The following is a 22,952-nucleotide window of genomic DNA, read 5'->3' as shown; positions in this document are numbered from 1 at the left end:
TTTAGATGGCTGCAAGTCCATGCATCTGCTGCCCTGTCTTTCTAGGTGGTCGCAAATGTGGCATTGGAAGATCCTGTTGAAGGAAGTTTGGTGCATTTCTGTAGTGCCCCTTAGAGATGTACTTACTGCTCCCAATGTGCATCAGCAATGGAGGGGATCAATGTTAAAGTTAGTGGATGGGACACAGGCTGCTTTCTCCTGGACGATGTCAAGCTTCTTGAGTGTTGTTGGAGCTGCACCCATCAGGCAAGTGGGGAGTATTCCATCACACTCCTGACTTGTGCTTTGTTCCAACCTATGGCTTACTCTTGAAGCCACAGTATGTATATGGCTATTCTGATTGATTTTCTGGTCAGTATTAACCTCCAAGCTGTTGTTAATGGGAAATGCAGTAATGATAATGTTGAAAGGAGATGGTTACATTCTGTCTTATTGGAGATGGTATTTACCTGGCGCATGTTGCTGCAAATATTACACAGTGAAGTGGCAGTATCCATTTTTCATCCATTTCAGGATGACAGGTTTAACTGACCAGAACTTTGGACGCACATCTCTGCAACAGAAGTAACCAATACTAGATGGTTTGTGTTTTTATAGTCTCAAATAATTAAACAATTTAGTAGTGAGGGAAAGTTTCATTTTGCCATTGAGCTACATTAGTGGACAAGTGTTTTTGCAACATATGTTCATCTAGGATTTGAGACCATAAGACATAGTGGCTGAATTAGGCCTTTTGGCCAATTGTGTTTGCTCCACCATTCGATTTGGCTGGTATGTGTCTCAATCCCATTCTTCCATCTTCAACCTGCAACTCCCAATCCCCTTACTAATCATAAACCTATCTATCTCTGTCTTAAATTTGGCCTCCACAGCCCCTCCGCGGCAATGAGTTCCATAGATTAACCATTCTCTGGCTGAAGAAAATCCTCCTCATCTCAGTCTGAAAGGGTTGTCCCTTCATTTTGAGGCTGGGCCCTGAAGTCCTAATTTTTCCTACTAGTGGGAACATCTTCTCCACTTCCACTGCATCCAGGCCTCTCAGTATTCTGTAAGTTTCAGTCAGATTCCACCCCATTCTTCTAAACTCCATCAAACTCCAGAGTCCTCAACCGCTCTTCAAATGATGTGCCCTTCATTGCTAGGATTATTCTTGAAACCCTTTTCTGGATTGTCTCCAATACCAGCACATCTTTCCTTAGATATGGGGCCAAAACTGCTCACAATATTCTAAACACGATCTGACTAGACCCTTATCCAGCCTCAACACTACATCTCTGTTCTTGTATTCGAGTTCTCTTGAAATGAATGCTAACATTGCTTTTGCCTTCCTACCTCCCAATTGAACCTGCGTGTTAACCTTAAGAGAATCCTGAACAGGACTTCGAGTCTGTGTCTGTTAGATTTATGAAGCTTTTCCCCTTGTAGAAAATAGTCTATACCTGTAGTTTTCCTACCAAATTGAATAATCTCATACTTGCCCACATTGTATTCCATCTGCCACTTCTTTGCCCACTCTCCTAAGCTGTCCAAGTCTTTCTGCAGCCTCAACACTACCTGTCCCTCCACCTATCTTTGTGTCATCTGCAAACTTAGCAACACTGCTCTCAGTTCCTTCGTCCAGATGATTAATCTATAATGTGACCCCTACGGAAGTTTCCAACCTGTAAAAGAACCCTTTATCCCTACTCTCTGCACTCTGCCAGTCAGCCAATCCCCTACCCATGCCAGTACCTTGCTCCCAACACCATGGGATGTTATCTTATTGAACAGCCTCTTGTGCAGCACCTTGTCATAGGCCCTCTGGAAATCCAAATAGATCACATCCAGTGGCTCTCCTTTGACTAACTTGCTCATTACCTCCTCAAAGAATTCTAACAGATTTGTAAGGCATAGCCATGCCTTGATGTTGCTGTGCTGAGTTAGTTGTATTTTATTATGCACTTCTGTGTATTTTGCAATCTCATCCTTAATAATGGATCTCCTATACATTTGACTTAATTAGAATGTTTCTATTGCTGCTTGTGTCTGTGACAAATTCTGCGTGATCATCTTGGAGCATTGATGAGGAGGTGCCAGTATTGAACTGGTGTGGACAAAGTTAAAAATCACACAACACCAGGTTATAGTCCAACAGGTTTATGTCGAAGTACTAGCTTTCGGAGCAAAATAGAATATATCTGCAATGACAATTCTGCACATGCAAATTCTTATGTGTGTGCGTGTGTGTCTGAGAGAGAGAGAGAGAGCGTGTGCATAAGAGAGGGTCTGCGTGAGTGTGTGAGAATGTAAGAGTGTAGGAGAAAGTGAAGACTGCAAATGCTAAAGATCAGAGTTGAGAGTGTGATGCTGGAAAAGCACAGCAGGGTCAAGCAGTATCCGAAGAATAGGAGAATCGATATTTTGGGCATAAGCCCTTCTGTGCTTTTACAGCACCACACTCATGACTATGTAAGAGTGTGTGTGTATGTGTGCTTGTATGTGAGTGTGTGTGTGAGAATGTATAGTGTAATGGGGTCACCTGTAGTGTGACATGAACCCCAGGTCCTGCTTGAGGCCATCCTCATGGGTTCTGAACTTGGCTATCAGCCTCTGCTCGGCCACTCTGCGATGTTGCATATCCCGAAGTCTGCCTTGGAGGATGGTTACCTGAAGATCCAAGGCTGAATGTCCCTGACCACTGAAGTGTTTCTGATTGTGAGGGAACATCCCTGTCTGCGTTTGTTGTGTGGTGTCCATTCATCCATTGTTGTGGCGTCTACTTGGTCTCGCCAATGTACCATGCCTCAGGACTTCCTTGCCTGCAGTGTATGAGATAGACAACGTAGGCTGAATCACATTAGTACTTGCCATGTATATGGTGGGTAGTGTCCCTATATGTAATGGTGGTATCCATATCGACACTCGGACACGTGTTTGCCATGGCAGTGGTTGCCATGACAGGGTTGTACGGTGTTGTGGTCGATGTTGTTCTGAAGTCTTGTCCTTGGAGCGTGAAAGTTTTATTTCATTGATTTGCTACTTACATGTTTAATCAATGCAGCTTTCAACCCTTCAGTGTTTAGATGGACTGTTTCTGATGAGAGAATTGGAGAAGAATGCCATCCGAACAGGGCAGTGAAATTTATAATATTGCTGCCAATATTTTATTGGTTTTTCCAAATATGTATGTGGCCAAGCCTCTTTCGTTAGCATTTCATCGAGCAAAGATATTTGGTCTTCCCCTAAGAAATATATGAGGTCTAATTTTAATCCATTCACCAAAGCACAGTTAAAATCAGGCGCATTGGGCTTTGAACCAAGACTCACTTCTGTTTAACTCCCCTCTATCTCAGGAAGCACGGTGTTTAAATTCTCCGATGCCTGGGTCAAGTGACTAATGTGCCTGTGGAGATGGTGCGTTTTAACAAGCTGTTTAACAGCCACACCAGGTCCAACCTAGACTTTGATCCATACACTTTTCAGGAGATGATACTGAATAGAAATCAGGGTTTGGAGCCTTGGCTGAATATTTTGAACCCCTTTCTATCCCAGGTGTGTTTGGAATAATTGATGTGGAGGTGCTGGTGTTGGACTGGGATGGACAAGATCAGAAGTCACATGACACCAGGTTATAGTCCAACAGGTTTATTTGAAGCCACAAGCTTTCAGAGTGCTGCTCCTTCATCAGGTGTTCCAAAAACTTGTGATTTTAAATAAACCTGTAGGACTATAACCTAGTGTCGTGTGACTTCTGACCTGAAATCTGTAATTTTTCAGCTCAGTAAGGTCATTGAGCACTGTGTTACAGACCACAGATCTGGAATATGATTAGTTTAAAACATTTGGGAATACCTTTGAATTTAATTATTCTCCTTAATGCATTTGGGCTAACAACACAGTCACCCCATCAGCTTTTATGATCAAAATTTTCTCGTTAGCACCAAACTTGGTTTTCCAACTTCAACTGCCCTCTGAGCTTGTGCACTAATGGAATGTTCATGTTAGGCACCCACTGCCATGTACCCAAAATCAAATTAGCAAAGGTCTTAAAAGATAGATCAATCGTGTGAGGCTAATAAACTATTTCCATCTGTCTGTGGGGCGGTTTGCACAGTCTTTCCTTACCCCTTGGACTGGGACACCTGGGCTCAAGTTCCACTTGCTCCAGGGGCCTGTAATAACATCTCTGAACAGGTTGATGAGTAAAATATGTCAACACAGTCCTGATTACCCCCTCTCTCAATATTATATCCTGCAACTTCATATGCCAATGAGCCAGCCTTTCCTTTTAGATCTGCCGGTAGACTCATTGAAGAAGTTACTGAGGAGCTGAGGTGTTGTCCTTGAAGCTCCTTCTTCTTTCACCATGCCAGTCCTCTCTCTCTCTCTCTCTCTCTTTCTCTCTCTCAAATCCAAGTATATCTCTCCTTTGAACATCTCTAAACAAGCCTGTCTGCTGACTGATGATCAACCAATCAGAGTTGGGAATACCAGTGAGGATTCACCTGCCCTGAGAAATGGTGGGGGTTTCTGGCACTGCCCTGTGCATGGCGGATCACAATGTCAAGGCAGTTTTGAGGAGTAGCTACATGAATAAGGTACGAGAAGGCGGGAGCACCCAGTGAATCCCAGCAGCTGACTTCAAAGGATAAGAGACCTGGAATATGGTTAGTTTAAAACATTTGGAAATATCTTGGAATTTAATGATTCTCCTTAATGCATTTGGGACAACAACACAGTCACTTCCCCAGCAGAAATTAAAGAAGATATTTTAAAATATAGAACTATAATAGAGCTATGGAAATGATTGCGGCTGCTACCTCATTTCAAGGTTCAGATGAATGCTCCGACCAGTTTGAGGTTTATATGAACAGTTTACAGTATTATTCAAACCCTCAAGGGTGGCACGGTGGCTAAGGGGTTAGCACTGCTACCTCACAGTGCCAGGAACTCGGGTTCCCATGGATTAGCCTGGGAAATGCAGGAATAGGCTGGGAGGCTGGGATCTGGGTGGATGCTCTTCAGAGGATGGGTGTGGACCCGAGGGGCTGAATGGCCTGCTTCCATGTCATAGCGATTCTATGATTCAGGTTCACTGTAGCTCAAAGTTGCTCCTGAGCACCCAGTACACCAAGCTAAGGTCCTTGTTCACTCCTTCACAATGCAGTTCCAGAACATTGTATATAATATTCTTTCAATTTAATATTGAAATAGAAGGTAATTCTGGTAGAAAATAAACTCAGTTTTATAGTTCTTATGTTAATTCTTCCCAAGAGATTTGTTTTTCTCTCAGAATTAAAGACTTTGTTAGAGTTGCATGATTTGATTCCAGCTTTGGTAGCTACCTACCCAACTCCTTTGTGAAAGCAGAATTTCACACCCGAGCAGTATGTTCTGAAGGTTCTGATTGAAACTGAAGCCAGGTGAGGAAGGGACTTTTATTCTGTACTATTTGTAACTGTTCTACACTTTTTTTGCCTTTCTCAAAATAGACCCTAATGATTGATCGCCCTGACTTGCTTCCAGTGATATCAGTGACAGATTTAAAAAGATTTTCATCCTTTCACTTCCTGTAATTATGCTCGTCAGCATTTTTACTGCAATAATTAAATATGTTTTTATACTAGGTTTTAAATTCTTTTTGTGGGAGTTCTATCTCACACATGCTCACACACACACACACATTAGAAGATGTCCTGTAACATTATTCGTAGTGAATGGAATCACATTCCTTTCTGAACCAACAGTGGTGTCATCCCAAATAATGTACAGTGCATTGTCAGTGCTTTGGTGACTCCATTCAGTTCCTATTACTTGGTGTTGTTGGAATTCATGCATTTTATCCATTTTGTCACACTGAAGTCTAGTTGAGTAGAGAATCGGAGGATTCAAATGCAATAGGTGTGATCTTGGGATGTGTTATGACAGAGAGTAGGGGTTAGCTCTTGAGGGATCTGCAACATTTGGAGATTCCGGAAAGTGGCAGTGGTTAACCAGAAGGAAAAAAATGGTCCAAATCTCAATCTAATTTGGATGCCTGGAGATTCAGGACTTCATTGATTTGATATTGTTACAATGAGTTCTGAATGAAGGCTGTAATCTGATGCTATACCTGTACGTTCACTGAATGTAGATTCCCAACACGAAAGTCGAAGTAAACAGTTGAAATCCTGCTACGTTCTCAAAATTGAGATTCAGAAGTGATGCTTTCATGAAAGCATTTTCAATGGGATTTATGTGGTTAGTAACCTTTTTTAACCTTTCTATCAGCATCTGGTGTTATTTCGTTCCTTCTCCTGATTAGTTTAAAATCGGGTAAAGGATGAAAGAACTTAAATTTGTACAGCATTCTCACAAACACAGAATACCCCAAAGCTCTTCAAAGCCAGTGAATGTTTGATAAAGTTTAGTCACTGGCGTAATGTAAGAAAATTTAAAATGATGAATTTGACCAAATTCCCAAAATTTTGAATAAAAACCAAAAGAACTGCAGATGCTGTAAATTAAAAACAAAGACAGACGTTACTGGAAAAGCTCAGCAAGTCTGGCAGTATCTGTGCAGAGACATCAAAGTTGATGTTTCAGGTCTGGTGACCCTTGCTGCTGAGCTTTTCTGACAACTTCTGTTTTGTTCCCAAAACATTTGAATGATCCTAATAATTCGGCATCTCTCTTTCAAACTCCACTTTCTCATATTTGGTTTGTTGCTTTCATATATGATTAGTTTCTGATTGTTAGATTTCAAGTCACTCTTTACTTTCAATTTATAAATTGTCTACTCTCAAATTTTTGATTCATAATGATTTTATAATGGGACCTTTCAGTCCTCAACTGGTGGATAGATAAAGTGTAACATATGAAGTGTGACATAGTATTAATGGGCGAGATGTGTGCCAGATAGACCATATTTTTATATATATAGCAAGTCAGGGTTTACAGTGTGTTAACAAGGTAGTCTATCATATGGAATTTTAAGGATAGCATAGATTACATGGAAAATAATTTAGAAAGAAATAGGAGAAGAACATTGTGCCCATTGAGATCTTGATGAATTCCTGCTTAAATTATTTGTTAAGCAAAAGCTTTTACTGTTTCATTATTTCCATTAAGTTGACAAAATTCTATTTTCTATATCTATTAACTAAATAGATCCTGTTGCTAATAGTGACCTAGGACTTGCCTGCTGTTATGGCTGAGATGGACGTTGTGTAGTTTGCTGAACTGCAAGTTAAATAAATGTGACTCTTGGGTAAATCAGTGTATATTATTTTCAGTGATTATAACCACTTACTCTGGAATTTGTTTTCGAACAATCAGCCAAGGATGTCATCCAAAATAGAAGCAGAAATTAAAAATGTACTTTGTTAGTGAAACAGCACAATGTAGTGGAAGAACAATGGGATTGTTCTAAGAATAAAGAAAAGAACAACACAGAAACAGGCCCTTCAGCCCTTCAGAAACAGGCAATTAGTTGCCTTTTTAAACTAATAACCTATTGTCTTTATGCGGTTCGTATGCCTGTCTTTTGACATGTCTGTCAAGATGCCTCTGAAATGTTACTATAGTATCTGCTCCTCCCACATCCTCTGGCAGTGCACTCAAGGCTCTTACCACCTTCTTTGTTAAAAAAAACTTGCCTCTCACCTCTGTTTTAAACTTACACCCTTTTAGTTAAACCTATGTCCCCTAGTAATTGACATTTTGACTCTGATTATCCATTCTATCCATGATTTGGAAACGCCAGTGTTGGACTGGGGTGTACAAAGTTAAAAATCACACAACACCAGATTATAGTCCAACAGGTTTATTTGGAAGCACGAGCTTTCGGAGCGCTGCTCCTTCATCAGACAACCACCTGATGAAGGAGCGGCGCTCCGAAAGCTAGTGCTTCCAAATAAACCTGTTGGACTATAACCTGGTATTGTGTGATTTTTAACTTTCTATTCATGTCTATCGTAATTTTGTAAACTTCTATCAGATCGCCTCTCATCCTTCAAAATTCAATTTTAAACACATACAGTTTGTCCAATCTCTTCTCATAGTTAATACTTTCCAAACCAGACAACATCCTGACAAACTGTTTCTGTACCCTCTCCAAACTTCCATATCCTGCTGGTAATGTGGTGACCAGAACTGTACACAATATTCCAAATGTAGCCTAACTAAGGTTCTATACAACTGCAGCATGACTTGCCAATTTTCATACTTAATGGCGCAACCGATGAAGGCAAGCATGCCATATGCCTCCTTGACCCCCAAATCCACTTGTGTTGCCACTTTTTGGGGAACTGTGGACCTGTGCACCCATATCCCTCTATATGTTGATGCTACTAAGGATTCTGCTATTCACTGTGTACTTCCCTCCTCCAGTAGATCTTTCAAAATGCATCACCTCCAGTCTTTCTCTTCTATCATTCTCGGATTCCTGCAATATTTCCACGAATATACCAGAAAACAGACTTTTGAACATGGAACTGCTATCATTTCCAGGTTTCCAGCATATTCTCACACCATCTTGACCAAGACAACCATTCCATCATCACCTCTGTGTCAATATCCTGGAACTCCCTGCCTAAGTGTTATGAAGGTGTAGGTATGTACTGTACCTTGAAGAGAGAGAGGAAGCTGGCAAGGACTGACTGAAAGCACAGAGTGTGCTGAACAATTTAAAAATGTAACATTTGGTTGAAACAAATAGCTGGAGTTGCATTGCCATGGAACAAAAACAAATTCAAGTTCGGCCAATCAGTTTAAATTATGCCCAAGATACCAAAATCCAATCAAATTTGAATTTTACTGTTTGGGATGACATCAAACTAATGAAATGATCTGATGTTTTGGATCAAACCCGCACATTTTGAACAGTTAGGGGGAGAACAGCAAAGAGCACCAACAAGTACAGACTGCTGGCTGAATAGCTCTCTGACAGGTACCTGTCCATAAGAAAGGTTGTGCAGCAGAAGACTGAAGAAAAGATGAGCCAGGAAAATACAGAGGAAAACCTACAGAGAAAAATATATAAAGAAGAATCAATAAAGCTGGCTGGTTTTGAAACATGGTTATTTTTTGTAATTCTTAATCGGGTTCTTTTTTATCTGACCAGTAATGTAGAGTGGGAGGTAAAAGATAGGCTTAAGAGAAAGGAGTTCGAAACAGTTGCTGTTTTAATGCTCTCTTTTGGACTTAAAGAATAAAATTGTTAACTTTTACTTTAAATAGTGAGATCTGGGATGGTTCTTTGCCTCTTGAAATTTAACAGATTACAGTGTGGGATGAGCAACTCTGTGTGTTGGGTTTAAATTTGCAGATGGGTTCACCTCGTGTCATAACAGAAGAGCATTGTGGATTGCAATGGTTCATGAAGCAGGATCATCAACTTCCTCTCAAGACAATAGGAATGTATTTTTAAAAACATTGTTACCAAATGAACTTTCGTCAGTGGCATATTTTTACTATAAAATTCTGTTGGACCAGAAAAATAATGTTCTGCATATTATTATAAAGCAGTAAATCAAATTTAATAATCACACTCTACCATGTGATCGCCACATGTAAATTCCATTCTGCTGTTTGTCAAACAGATCAAACATCTTCAGGGTAAATCTTCTCCAAAGCATTTTCGCTATGTCCAGGTTGAAGCATAAGAAGTTAGAGTAGGTGGTCAAGAAAGCATATGACATGTTTGCCTTCATCATTTGGGGAACAGAGTTTAAAGATTGGCAAGTCATATTGCAGCTGTGTAGAACTTCAGTTGTGCCTCATTTGGAATATTGTGTACAGTTCTGGTCGCCACATTACCAGAAAGATGTGGAGGCTTCATAATCTGCTTCATTTGGTCCAAAGACAGTTTTTATCTCCATAAACTCAGCAAACCTGGGTTCTAAGTGGCCAAGTAATGACATTCAATGTATTTGGTTAAGAAGGTGAAATGGTCATGCAATTTCCTTTTTACAACTCAATGTAGCAGGTCTCTGGTATATCTTATCCTGTAGTTTCTTACACTTCAACCTTGATGTGGTAAAATGTGTTTGAGGTTTATCCTTTAAGGTCTACTTCTACACTTAGAAAAAAAGCAGGAGGACTGAATTAACTCATACAATCTAGTGATGCTAGGCAGCTACTTCAAGAATACCAGTTGATATGGGAATCTGCATTACTGACAAAAAAAGGAAAGAAATTGGTGGAAGTGTTTTGTAAGTCAGGCAGGATCACTGGAGAAACAGTCAATGTCGCAGGTCAGTGATCTATCATCAGAATATTATACAGTCATACAGCGTCAAAACAGACCCATTCGGTCCAAACCAGTCTATGCCGAACATAATCCCAAACTAAACAAGTCCCACCTTCCTGCTCCTGGCCCATATCCCTCCAAACCTTTTCTACTTATCCACGTCTTTTAAATGTTGTACCTGCATCCACCCCTTCCTCTGGAAATTCATTCCACATATGAACCACCTCTGTGTAAAGGATTTGCCCCTCATGTCATTTCCAAATCTGTGTTTTCTCACCTTAAAAATGTGCGCCTTTCCACAGCTGTTTTTTCCAAGGTTCCATAAGATTATTTAAATCAGTGCTCATCCTCATAATCTACATTCTGTTGTTAATCAGATCAGTCTTCAACACTGTTTCAATAAAATAAATCAATAAAACATCAGTTCCTGACATATAGTAGTCAATTTTCTTGTTCTGCAGCAACATGCCAAGTTAGTTAACCAATTTACCTTTAAATTATCCAGTGAAAACCAATACACATATGTTAATCTCTTGGGTCCTTAAATTATGATTTGTGCTACTAACATGTAAATGCTTCATATGTTTGGCAGTAATTTCTGTCTCCAGTGTTTAAGGGACATTTTAATACTCTTACGTTACATTTGTAACACCTCCATGAGAACAAGTATGAGAAAAATTTCACCTGAAAATATACAGGTATCCTGTGCTAATTTCACACTATATTTGAAATGATCTGGATTGAAATTGACCTTGGTCATAACCTCGGACTCATTGAATATTATCAATGCAAGGTCAATAAATCCCATCAACCATTGGCTGACATTGTAAAAATCTTCACTTGTTTAAAAGATTTAAAGTAGGGTGTTGCAACAGATACTTGACTAAACGGATATTGCCATTTTTAAATTCAGACTCAAGTGATAATATTTCAGATTTGGAAGTTAAAATGTTCCTAGCTGCTCGACAGTGGTTCTGTTGTCTGCCCTCAACAGTGTTAAATCAATCTATTATAAAGTATTCCAAGACTTCCTCTGTAAAGTTCTCCACTTTCATTATGTGTGGGGACCAGCACCCAGCAAGCACACTAAGTACACATTCCATTTTGGTGCATGTGTAGTTGCAAAAATAAAATACTTTACTGATATCCTGGGAAATTAACTTTAAGTCTGGATGATAGAACCATTACAGCACCCGCAGCAGCTTTCCTTGCAATCCCGGGATATACTTTAATTTCTGAAATATTTTAAACAGGATTATTAGCAAGTCTTCTATTAGAACAAGTTGCTGAGGTGAAGCATTAGCCCAGAACGTTCCACTATGCAACGCAGATGTTTATGTCTAGAAAATGCTGAGTATTGCATGCATCTTTCAGAATTTGCACTGTTTTCTTCTTCAAACGTGAGGAATCACAACATGTCTATAAATAAAGGAGGGGATTCATAGTGCCTGGCTGTGTAATTGGTAATGACTGAAATTGTAAGTGTGTTATAGTCAGCTTGATTAGTAATTCATCCCATGAGGAGGTATTAAAGAACAATCAGGATTTACAACACTCCAAACACAAATAAAATTAAAGTTGTAATTAAAATGGCATTTTCTTGCGACATCCTACTGTGTACAACATTGGTGCTGTAAATGAAATCTGTAGTGAATTCCTGAATATTAAATATATGCAAATCAAGAGCAGAATTTAAATGATGCTCATGCATTTTGAAGAACCAAAGAAAAATGAAGACTCTGATGACTCTGACCCTTCTGGTATTCTGGTTCTTCCAATCTGCATCCAAATACTCTGAAAACATCCATCTCTACTGACACCACCACTCCCACAACAGATTACCTCAAATGTTTATCATATTTTCTTCTGAAAACATTCCTTCTGATATCTGCTTTATAATTGACTTTTCTACTCATTTGTTCATACAGCTGATGCTATCTTTACCTATTTTAGAATTGATCCATGTTTGGTCTTATTTCTTATATTTTTATTTTCTTTTACTAGATTTACTTTGTCTGAATCATTAAATGTTTTTCTGCTTCAACAAACTTTGTTCCATAGGATGTCGGGACTGAAATCTTAAAATCTATTTTTCTTAATTGTATATTACAATTAAAGTCATTTTTTATTGTCTTACCTGCATCTTCACAGTTACTTCCGTTCACATTCACACCATAGCTACCAGTACTTTACTCAGGTCTTTACTCCCCAAGGCAATCCATTTCACAAATTACATGCATACATGCATGTTCCCATTTAAAGTCTATTATTCTAAGACACTGCCACAAGAAGCATAATCATATATTATCAATGTAATGGCCAATGCATTGCTTGTTCTATTTTCTGAAGTCCCAGATCAGTTCCAATTGACATTAAAGAGAATTAAATGGAACTTTTCAGGAATTATTGAGTTTCTCTTATTTCATAGAACTGTAAACTGAGTCCATAATAGAAAGAAGTGTGTAATCTTAATTTCTTAATTTTTAATTCTCCCTTCTCACCTTTTCCTGACCACTGACTGTCCCTCAGCACAGTTTGTCATCATTTGTAGAGCCCCAATATGTTCTCCATTTGTCGCAGACCCGGAATTTACATATTCTTGTTCTCCCCATGGCCAATATGTTTTATGAAGAGGGAGCTTCTGATTTCTTACCAACATAATGTCGAACTCAATTAATTAATTCCAGCAGCAAGATTTTGAGAGTTTAAAAATAAATAAAGTCACTTACTCTTGCTGGGTTACTCTAAGAACAACACAACATTAAGGCTGGGATGTTTTCATTGGAGAGTAGGAGGTTGAGACGTGACCTTATTGAGGGACATAGTTAAAGTGAATGACAAAAGTTTTTTTTTCCTTAGGGTGGGGGAGTTCGAAACTAGGAAGCATATTTTTAAGGTGTTAAAGTCATAGAGTGTTCGAGTTACAGAGTTGTACAGCACAGAAACAGACCCTTCAGTTCAACTCATCCATGCCGATCAGATATCTTAAATTCATCCAGTTCCATTTGCCAATTTATGGCCCATATTTCTCTAAACCCTTCCTATTTATATACCCATCCAGATGCCTTTTAAATGTTGTAATTGTACCTGCTTCTGCCACTTCCTCTGGCTGAAAAGAGAAAGATTTGAAATGGACATCGGGGGAACCTTTTACATAGAGAGTGATTCACTTGTGTGTGGAAAGAAATGCCAGAGAAAGTGGTGGATGCAGGTATATTTACAACGTTTAAAAGACATTGGGATAAATTCATGAATAGGAAAGGTTGGGAGAGATATGGACCAAACACAGGTAGGTGGGACTAGGTTAGTTTAGGATCATGGTCAGCATGGAATGGTTGGACCAAAGGGTCTGTTTAGAGTCATAGAGTCATAGAGATGCATAGCATGGAAACAGACCCTTCGGTCCAACCCGTCCATGCCGACCAGATATCCCAACCCAATCTAGTCCCACCTGCCAGCACCCAGCCCATATCACTCCAAACTTTTCCTATTCATATACCCATCCAAATGCCTCTTAAATGTTGCAATTGTACCAGCCTCCACCACATCCTCTGGCAGCTCATTCCATACACATACCACCCTCTGCGTGAAAATGTTGCCCCTTAGGTCTCTTTTATATCTTTTCCCTCTCACCCTAAACCTATGCCCTCTAGTTCTGGACTCCCCAACCCCAGGGAAAAGACTTTGTCTATTTACCCTATCCATGCCCCTCATAATTTTGTAAACCACTATAAGGTCACCCCTCAGCCTTTGACGCTCCAAGGAAAACAGCCCCAGCCTGTTCAGCCTCTCCCTGTATCTCAAATCCTCCAACTCTGGCAACATCCTTGTAAATCTCTTCTGAATCCTTTCAAGTTTCTGTGCTCAATGACTCTATTTTACTCATTCATCTCAAACACACAAAAGATAGATACAGATGAAGACAGTAGATTGTAATTGCTTTGTACGCTTCCACGGCAGACCTGTAGTTTCTTAGATTAACTTGATGCTGTAAGTTTGAAGGGAGAGTCTTATAAACAAAACCTGGCTGAGAGATGCTTTGTCAAGTTTCTAGGGAGTTGGGTCTCCATTGAACTCAAAGGTAATGGAGTTCTTTTTTCTATTGGGATTTCCTGCTTGCAAGGTATTGATCATAATTAGTAGAAAGTGAGGACTGTAGATGCTGCAGATCAAATTCAAAAAGTGTGGCACTGGAAAAGCACAGCCGATCAGGCAGCATCTGAGGAGCAGGAGAGTCGAAGGGCTTATGCCTGAAACGTCGACTCTCCTGCTCCTCGGATGCTGCCTGACCGGCTGTGCTTTTCCAGTGCCACACTTTTCGACATTGATTGTAATTACACTGGGTGTTTGAAAGACATTTAACTAGTTCAATAATTTTTTACTGTAACTCCACCAGATAGCTTCTAGCTATAGATTATAAAAGCAGACAGAAAACATGCCTGTCTCCTCATCTGACCTTCATAATTTTAAAGTACTTATACCTTGTGTTGTTGTTTAACACATTGAAGGTTTGAGGCAATCAGTCTTTGAGTGATTTTCCTCTCCCTGGAAGTGGAAAAGAAGATGCCATGTAGAGCAAATAATTAGATCTTTTGGTCCCCAGAGAGACACTATCCCACTTCCCACAACCTCAGCGATCAGTCTTTGTGTGAGAGCTCCACATGTGACCTTCTTGAACCACCATCGTTAAGGGCCTCACCCCACCACCAGCCTGATTATCTGCCCTCCAGGAAACTAGGGCAACCTGCCTTTTGGCTTGTTGTGGGGCCTCCATTTGCCAAGAACGTAACTTCCATACGACTGCTGGACAAGCACATTTACGGTAGTAAGTTGAGGGGTGCGTAGGTTAAGTCGATTTTCAATTAAGATAAAATCTCGGTTCAACATTGTGGGCCGAAGGGCCTGTACTGTGTTGTACTGTTCTATGTTCTATAATTGGAGGCTGGGATGGGCTGCTGAAGGGGCTCATCAGATAACACTGCATTGCTGTGTGTTTTATTTAATTCCTTGTCTCAGTCAGTATTTGTGACTGGGATTGAGGTTTTCCTTAATAAAAGCAAATTTCTGCGGATGCTGGAATCGAAACCAAAAGAGAAAATGCTGGAAAATCTCAGCAGGTCTGGCAGGATCTGTAAGGAGAGAAAAGAGCTGACGTTTCGAGTCTAACTTACCCTTTGTCAGAGCTCTGACAAAGGGTCAGTTAGACTCGAAACGTCAGCTGTTTTCTCTCCTTACAGATCCTGCCAGACCTGCTGAGACTTTCCAGCATTTTCTCTTTTGGTTGAGGTTTTTCTTATCTTGGTGATGTCTGTGGTTGTGCTTTTGTGCCTTTGGTGATGGTTTTCTTTAGCCAGCTTTTGAAATCAATTTCCATCATTCCAAAGTAGTTTTGCTACATTTATTGGAAAATGAGGTCCGTTTATTCTTCTTCTTCCATTTTCTCTTTGACAGGAGGGTAGTTGATGCAGTTGAGATTGTGGGCTATCCAGTCGTAGTTCTGAAATGCCATAGCTCTGACAAAAGCGGTCAAGGAATAACCAGCTGCTTGATATTTCCCCACTCCTTGTGAGGAAGCCGCTGGCTGCCAGTTCACAGACTCCCCACAAAATTGCAGCTGGTATTGAGTTTGCATTGAGTACAGTGTTGGCGTTTCATTGTGGAATGAATACAAAAAACTGCTATCACATGACACGTTTTTGTATTGTTACAGTCCCAAACTAATCACAAACCAACGCGTATACAAATTGTATAATCACCGGAAGTTACATTGTCCAGTGGAAGTTGGTCAACTCATGTCACAATTGCTGAGCACAGCTCTGGTTAGCTGATTATGGGCAGGATGTTATTGCCCTTGAGAGGTTACGTTGTCAAACCACGCAAATGATTCCTTCTCTCATGGATCGATACCACATGGGTAAGTTAAAAAAAGTTGGGCTCCTTTTCTTTGAAAAAGAAGTGACTCAAGAGTGATCCAATCGCAGTTTTCGAAGGGAGATTACAGGACTATTTCAGCTAAAGTATTCACCACAATAATGACCAACGTGTCAATATTGAAATTGGAAACTAAGGAATAACAAGGGATGTAAACGGAATCTTGACACCCAAGGGAAGGACGTCGGAACAGAACATGCCAAAGATTCACAAAACAATTAGATGTGTGTCTTGAGAAAGAAAGTGTTAAAAATATGTTAAGAAGACAATTGGTTGAGTCGGTGTTTGAAAAAGAGACTATTTCTTTCAGCATAATGGTTTTCCTCTTTCCTCAAATGTTCTGGAGAAGTTTTCATCATCTGTACATACTTAATTATAGCTATAGATGAATGAATACAAATGTTCCAATATATTGCATTGGTAATGTTTAATCTTTATCAGTCATTATAGTATATATTGTAATGTACTGATGAACATGACCACATTATTAAATGCCTCAAATACAAAATCCAGTTGTGTATCACAACATTTTGTGGCATGAATTCTACAGGATTTCTTCATCTACTTTAGTTTCATTTGAAGATCAGTGGTTGCTGGTAAATAGCATTAATAGTTTTAAAAAATCTGGGAAATTAAATTTCCACTAAAGTGATGGCCAGAGGTCAGGGGAGTGCAACAGCAGTTCACACCAATAGAGTGATAGCAGCAAGGTTTGTCATGCAATGACATGTATGAACTGCATGATCATTGGGAAGTGCTAGGAGAAAACATTGATGTCCTCCAGTAGAAAGGGAAAAAAAGGTAGCAAATGCATGGGTCCAAGGATGTTTACTTACTTTATACTGCCTGGAGACTACCTGCTGTTGGTAGTGGCATCCTTAGTATGGGAATGTTGTATAGCATGGGCAATGAAATGTAGTGGGATCTAAGCACGTTATTTATATTGTGTGGGTCAATCACTCTACTTCAAGACAATTTAAGTGGGTGTTTCAAATTACAAAAGAACAGTCACTAAAATATTCCTGCAGTTTGCACAATGAGAAATATTCTCATTTTCAGCCCTTACATCATACAGCTGTACAAATTCTAATGACGTCAAGAATTTGTGCATATTTCAACTCACAATCTTAAAATGAATGGATAAAAGCTCTAATTTGGGGCAAAACATTGCTAAAGACAAAACTTTACCCCATTATTTCACAAATTATGTGTAGTTCCCCTTCTATTAGATGCCCAACACCTTCCTTGTACGAAGTATTCCAAAAATATCCAGTCTCAGCCTCTGTAAGAGTGAATTTTTCATAGGTAGGGAGAGTGCTTTCTCCAATTTATCTGCCAGAAGAGATACAGAAGCTGTAAGAAAATAATGTTAATTCCAGAGGACATTCAGACTGAGTATATTTTTATCAGAATCTATCTGATAAACACTGTAGAAGTCAAAACTTTGCATTAGCAATAATGCACTTTATCTATCTCATGCACGTTAGGTCAAAACTCTGCTGGAGCCAGGCATCTCATTGTCTGTGCCATTAGTTACACCATTTCCCACATGTTTGCCTCTTTCACATAATTTAACCAATAAGTTACTACAAGTGGAAAGACAATGGAATATATGTAACCTTGCTGAATGGCAAGACCAAAATGTATTTCCTTGACTGATGACATTTATTTGCTCCACCTTCCCCACTACATGTCACAATTACCCTCCACCTGCATCCACCTATCGCCTTCCCAGCTACCTTCCCCCCAGTCTCACCCCACCTCGTTATTTATCTCTCAGTCCCCTTCCCCCTCCACATTCCTGATGAAGGGCTTATGCCCGAAACGTTGACTGTTCTGCTCCTTGGATGCTGCCTGATCTGCTGTGCTTTTCCAGCACCATCCTTTTCTACTCTGACTCTCCAGCATTTACAGTCCTCACTTTCTCCTAGTCCCTGAAGAAATTTAATGATTGAGAAAGGAACAGCGATACAAGAAAGGATGAATTTGAGTCAGCTCAGAAAACGCTAGAAAGAAGGATTAGAATAAAAGAAAATGGGCAAAATTGCAAAATAAGAGAAGAGTTTTTAAAATTGCTAACAGCTATTTACTTCATGCAGGAATTAGAATCAGTAGTTTAAATCTTTCCTTTTCTGGGCCAGAGATATTGATCAGCATTGAATTAGTAATTATTACATCATTAAATACCAACATAACACAGTAACGCATGGGTTCTGACTTTCTGCATTGAGTTTAATAAGTAATTAATGCAGAATGATAAGATGCATTCTGCACAAATGGAACACAAAATGGCAGGGGCTGAAAGCAAGTTGCAATAATATTTCCACAACTGTTGTAGCATTTTTTGAAAACTTCTTTACTGCCCAGCACTCTTTGGTCTCCCAGACATACACTCAGCTCTTTGTACAAGCCAGCAGTAATTAATGAACCTAATTTTTATTGTTGATGCAGGAAATTCTCAGAGGAAGGGGAGATGGACAAAGTAACAGCGGCGATGGTCCTGACCAGCCTTTCCACTAGCCCCCTCGTCCGCAGCCCCCCCTCTGCATTCCGTGTCGCAGGTAAGTTGTTAAATTCGATTTATTTACTACAGGATCACTTCAGTAAAATTGAATCCATGTTATGACTCCTAATTTCATTTCTACAGTAAGATTTTCCATTGCACACAAACTTTCAAGGGATTGGGGAGTGAATTTAGTTTACCTATTCTTCTTATGTACACTTTGTAAAATCCCTTGTCCTGGGAGCACAGCCTATTGAATATTAATACATTATAGAATTTTAATGAACATGTTTGACCACTTAGACATGTCAACTCACAGCCTTGCCGAACAATGGCTTAAATCATGGTTTAAACGTTTTCCCATTTTCAGTGGTGACTTCCTGTGTTTCCTATTTCTTGACCCAAACAATATCCAAACAATTGTTCAGGAAGGTTACTTCTTATGGGGCACCGGTTCAGAAGGGGTGTAGGAGGTGGATTATTAATGAATGGCAGGTTACTAGGAAGCTCAGAGGAACAGGGGGATCTTTGGATGCTTGTCCACAGATCCCTGAAGGCAGCAGGACAGGTTAATAGGGTAGTAAAGAAGGCACACAGGACACTTGCCTTTATCGGTTATAACTTAGATTATAAGCAAAGGGAGGTTCCATTGGATCGGTACAAAACTTGGGTTAGGCCACAGCTGTAGTCCTGTGTGCAGCTATGGTCACTGGACCACGGGATTCATTGCCATCAGATCATTTATACCTGAGAGGGCATAATCTCACCTCCTGCATAGGAGGCTGGGCTGGGCTGTATGACAGACAGTAAAAAGGGCATTGACTGGTTGGGAGGACAGATGTTACCTTCCTGAGTGAGAATAGGATGTACATTACTCTATGTCACTTCCCTAAGCTGGAGCACTCAGCAATGCCAATAATCTGCACAAGGACAGATTGCTGGGCCATTGTAGAGACAGGATACCCTTTTACACAATGTAATCCTCAACTCTGCTGACACAGTTTGAACCTGCATGATGTTGGGACATCTTTCTTGTTCTGATTTGTTACTTTAAACACAGAAATATTAGCATCAGTCATAACAGTACTGAATCAGGATTTTATTGATGAGACATCAAACTGCACTGTCCAGTATGTGTTTTAAGATTAGATTACTTTACAGTGTGGAAACAGGCCCTTCAGCCCAACAAGTCCACACCGACCCGCCGAAGCGCAAACCACCCATACCCCTACATTTACCCCTTACCCAACACTACGGACAATTTAGCATGGCCAATTCACCTGACCTGCACATCTTTGGACTGTGGGAGGAAACCGGAGCACCCGGAGGAAACCCACGCAGACACAGGGAGAATGTGCAAACTCCCCGTGCATTGCGATATGAACAGTGTGTCTTTATTGAGTTTATCCAACATGGGTTCCTATAGTATATCGCACTTCGCAATGCGATGAGCACAGCATAACCCTTACATTAAGTCTGCCTTTGATCATGCAACCATTAAAAAGCTGCACATCAAAGATACCTAAAAGTGACAACAGAATGGCAACAAGGTGCAGTTAGCTCTTCTCAATCTGTTATGGTGATATGGCCCATTCAGCTTCTTGTAAATATTATATTACAATAAACACAAGCAACCAGCCAACATCCCCTGGACCATCATGGCTCCTACATATTCTGACAGTTTCTCATTCATGCCTCACATCTCATTTTCAGCAGAAAGCTGTTTTAGCTCATTGCGTGCTGATCTTGCAAACACACCAGGATATCACAGTTTGCTGGAAATATGTACTCTCCTTTCCAGCAAGCTAACAGTCTGAACTTCACTAGATCCCATGGACATGGGATGGTTGTTGCATGTGCTGGAATGGAAGCTGTGACCGTCGGCCATTAGACTAGGCATTGTTGTGGAAGACACAAGTGTATGATTTGATTACTTCCCTGCTGGGAGGTTTAGTTCATGGGGAAATCAAAATGATTCAGGAAAAATAGAGGGAAGAAGTGATGGAGAGAGGTGGATGGGGAAAGGGTGAATCAAAGAGGAGGATAAAAGAGCAAAAAGACAGAGAGTGGTATAAGAGAAGGGCGGCATTCATTTTCTTTCTAGGGCTAGGCGATGGGCAAAGGGAAGAAGGTGAGACATTGGGGTAGGAGAGCTGAGTTGGGGTAGTGGAGAAGAGGGGAAGAAAATGAAGAGGTGGGATAGGAGGAGAATGTGAGAAACTGTTCTGTTCTGTAGCAGCAGCCAGGCATTCGGCTCTGCCACATTCCAGGTAATGATCTACTCCAATGTGACACAGGCAAGAGCATCGCAAGTTCTCACTGGAAGTTACACAGTATCCTGTGTGCTATAGCAATGCTGCTGTTGAATGAGAATTTCTACTGCATTTTGTGTGCCAGATCAGAACGGTTCCTGGAAGGAGGGGGCGAACATGTCATCAAGCTACAGCAGCAGTGGCAACTGGAGCTGGGGTGCCCCGAGTGATCAGTCAAATCCATCCACCCCATCACCACCCTTACTGGCTGACAGCTTCAAACCTTTCCGTGGAGCTGTCCAGCCAGATGACAGCATTGATGAGGCAGACTCCAGCAACCTGTTGTTTGATGAGCCTATACCAAGGAAACGAAAGGTACTCTGAAGATTCTGTCGATCCTGTTTTCAGCTCTTTGTCTGTCTTGCAAACAATCACCAGACCTCTGGTGTTTTCTATCTAAAATATTTGTCTAGCTTGCTCAAATCTATGATCATCTCACCCTACAACTATTTGTTTGATTCTCCAATGTCACCAAAGTTTTCTTTTTCTAAAATTGGGAGTGATATTTTAGCTGGGGATTTGTGGTTTTTTTTGGTCTTAAGTATAGGAGGGGCATCTTTAGGAATGAACCCCACCCCCACCCCCGGCTAACGTACAAATCAAACGAGAAAACCTACCAGATGAAGTGGCACTTTAGGCACTTTCATAATGACCCAACGACTCGTCAGTGAATCAGCTCCTGGGATGGCACTCCTACCTGAAGCTGCTGGCCAATCAGCTGGGAGCAATCACTACGGGGAGCAGGACCATATTGCAGGCCATACAACTGACAAAGAGCAGAAGGAAGGTGTATTTTTGACAGGGGATGACCGTGGTGAGGAGCCCATGTGGAGAGGTGTGTTGGGGATTTGGATCAGAGACCAGGGCATGGGGAGGCTTTTGGTGCCCACACCCTCCTGCACTTATCCACGCCTCTGATTGTCCCCAACTTGGGGCAACTCAACCTGACAAGGAGACCAACCCCCACTCCACCACCACCACCACCACCACTATTGTGGCAGTCAGAAAGGCTGTCACCTATCCAGTCTGCTACTAACCACATTAATTGACTGCTTAAGGGCTTAATTGACAATGGACCAGGAAGCTGGCAGTATCGACTTTCCTGCCCAGAACTTAATTGCTGAAGTGGCAGGATAGAGGTGGCTTTCTGTCTGGTTCCAAGTTGCCCACTTATTTGTCCTTCACCACTATCTCCAGTAGAGTGAAAGTCCTGGGCCTAATGTGGTTGTAGCTGTGCTGCAATATTATCCTCATCTTGCTCAGTCTCTGGGCACAGTCAACTCTACTGTCATCCTCCAGGGTCTAATTACCATTGCCAGCACAGCACAAGTGCCCTCCCCTGGTTACAATGTAAGCTCTCTAGTCAGAGTATCTGGACTAATGGCTTAATTTGTTACTTCTCAATGCTATTTTGAAAGCCTCCAAGGATGTGGCCTTCGCTTCCTTCTCTTCTTCATTGACAGTAAGGTGGAATAGAGGAAGGGAAGTGATAGGAGGAATTTATCCCAGAAATGAGGCTGGTACATGCTAAAACTTAAATGTGATTGCAAGACTGGGTCATAAGAGGAGGGATTTTGGGTGTTAAAGTTCATAACATGATAAAGGTAGCAGTTCAAATCAATAAAACAACGAATAAAGTACTTAGTTTTGTGGCAATAATATTATACTCTATGTAAATAAACCTTAGTAAAACCACAATTAAAAATATTTTTTGCATTTTTGAGCTTCACACAAGCAAAAGATGCTGGGACAATGCAGAGCATAACTTACTCATGAGGAAACTATGTGGTGTGTGTAAATAGAATTCCACTGAGAAGCTAGAAAAAAATGATGCTTTCTTTTCATTAGAATGGAGGATATTAAAAGGTGATTTTATAGCGACAATTAAAATTATTGAAGTATAGAGTAAATTGTTTCCATAAATTAAAGGGTGCAGTCTGGGGAGATGGAGATCTAAAATTCAATTTTAACAGTTTTATCTTGTCTGTTCCTCTCC

At 40.5% G+C, this 22,952-nt stretch overlaps 1 protein-coding gene across 2 annotated transcripts in view; it reads left to right on the top strand.

The window, feature by feature from the left end:
* znf704 (zinc finger protein 704) overlaps positions 1–22,952 on the top strand; it is a 192,380-nt gene that overhangs the window by 110,848 nt on the left and 58,580 nt on the right. For both annotated transcript variants that reach the window (XM_087985999.1, XM_043689092.2), the window contains exons 3-4: positions 18,593–18,702; positions 21,042–21,271. In XM_087985999.1, the coding sequence (XP_087842125.1) occupies positions 18,593–18,702; positions 21,042–21,271 (340 nt within the window). The remainder of the gene's footprint in view (positions 1–18,592; positions 18,703–21,041; positions 21,272–22,952) is intronic.

The sequence above is a fragment of the Chiloscyllium plagiosum genome, unplaced genomic scaffold (genome assembly GCF_037043375.1).
Source record: "Chiloscyllium plagiosum isolate Xiang-an unplaced genomic scaffold, Cpla_swu_hap1 HiC_scaffold_4, whole genome shotgun sequence".
Taxonomy (NCBI): domain Eukaryota; kingdom Metazoa; phylum Chordata; class Chondrichthyes; order Orectolobiformes; family Hemiscylliidae; genus Chiloscyllium; species Chiloscyllium plagiosum.
This window is presented reverse-complemented; position numbering and strand designations above follow the sequence as displayed.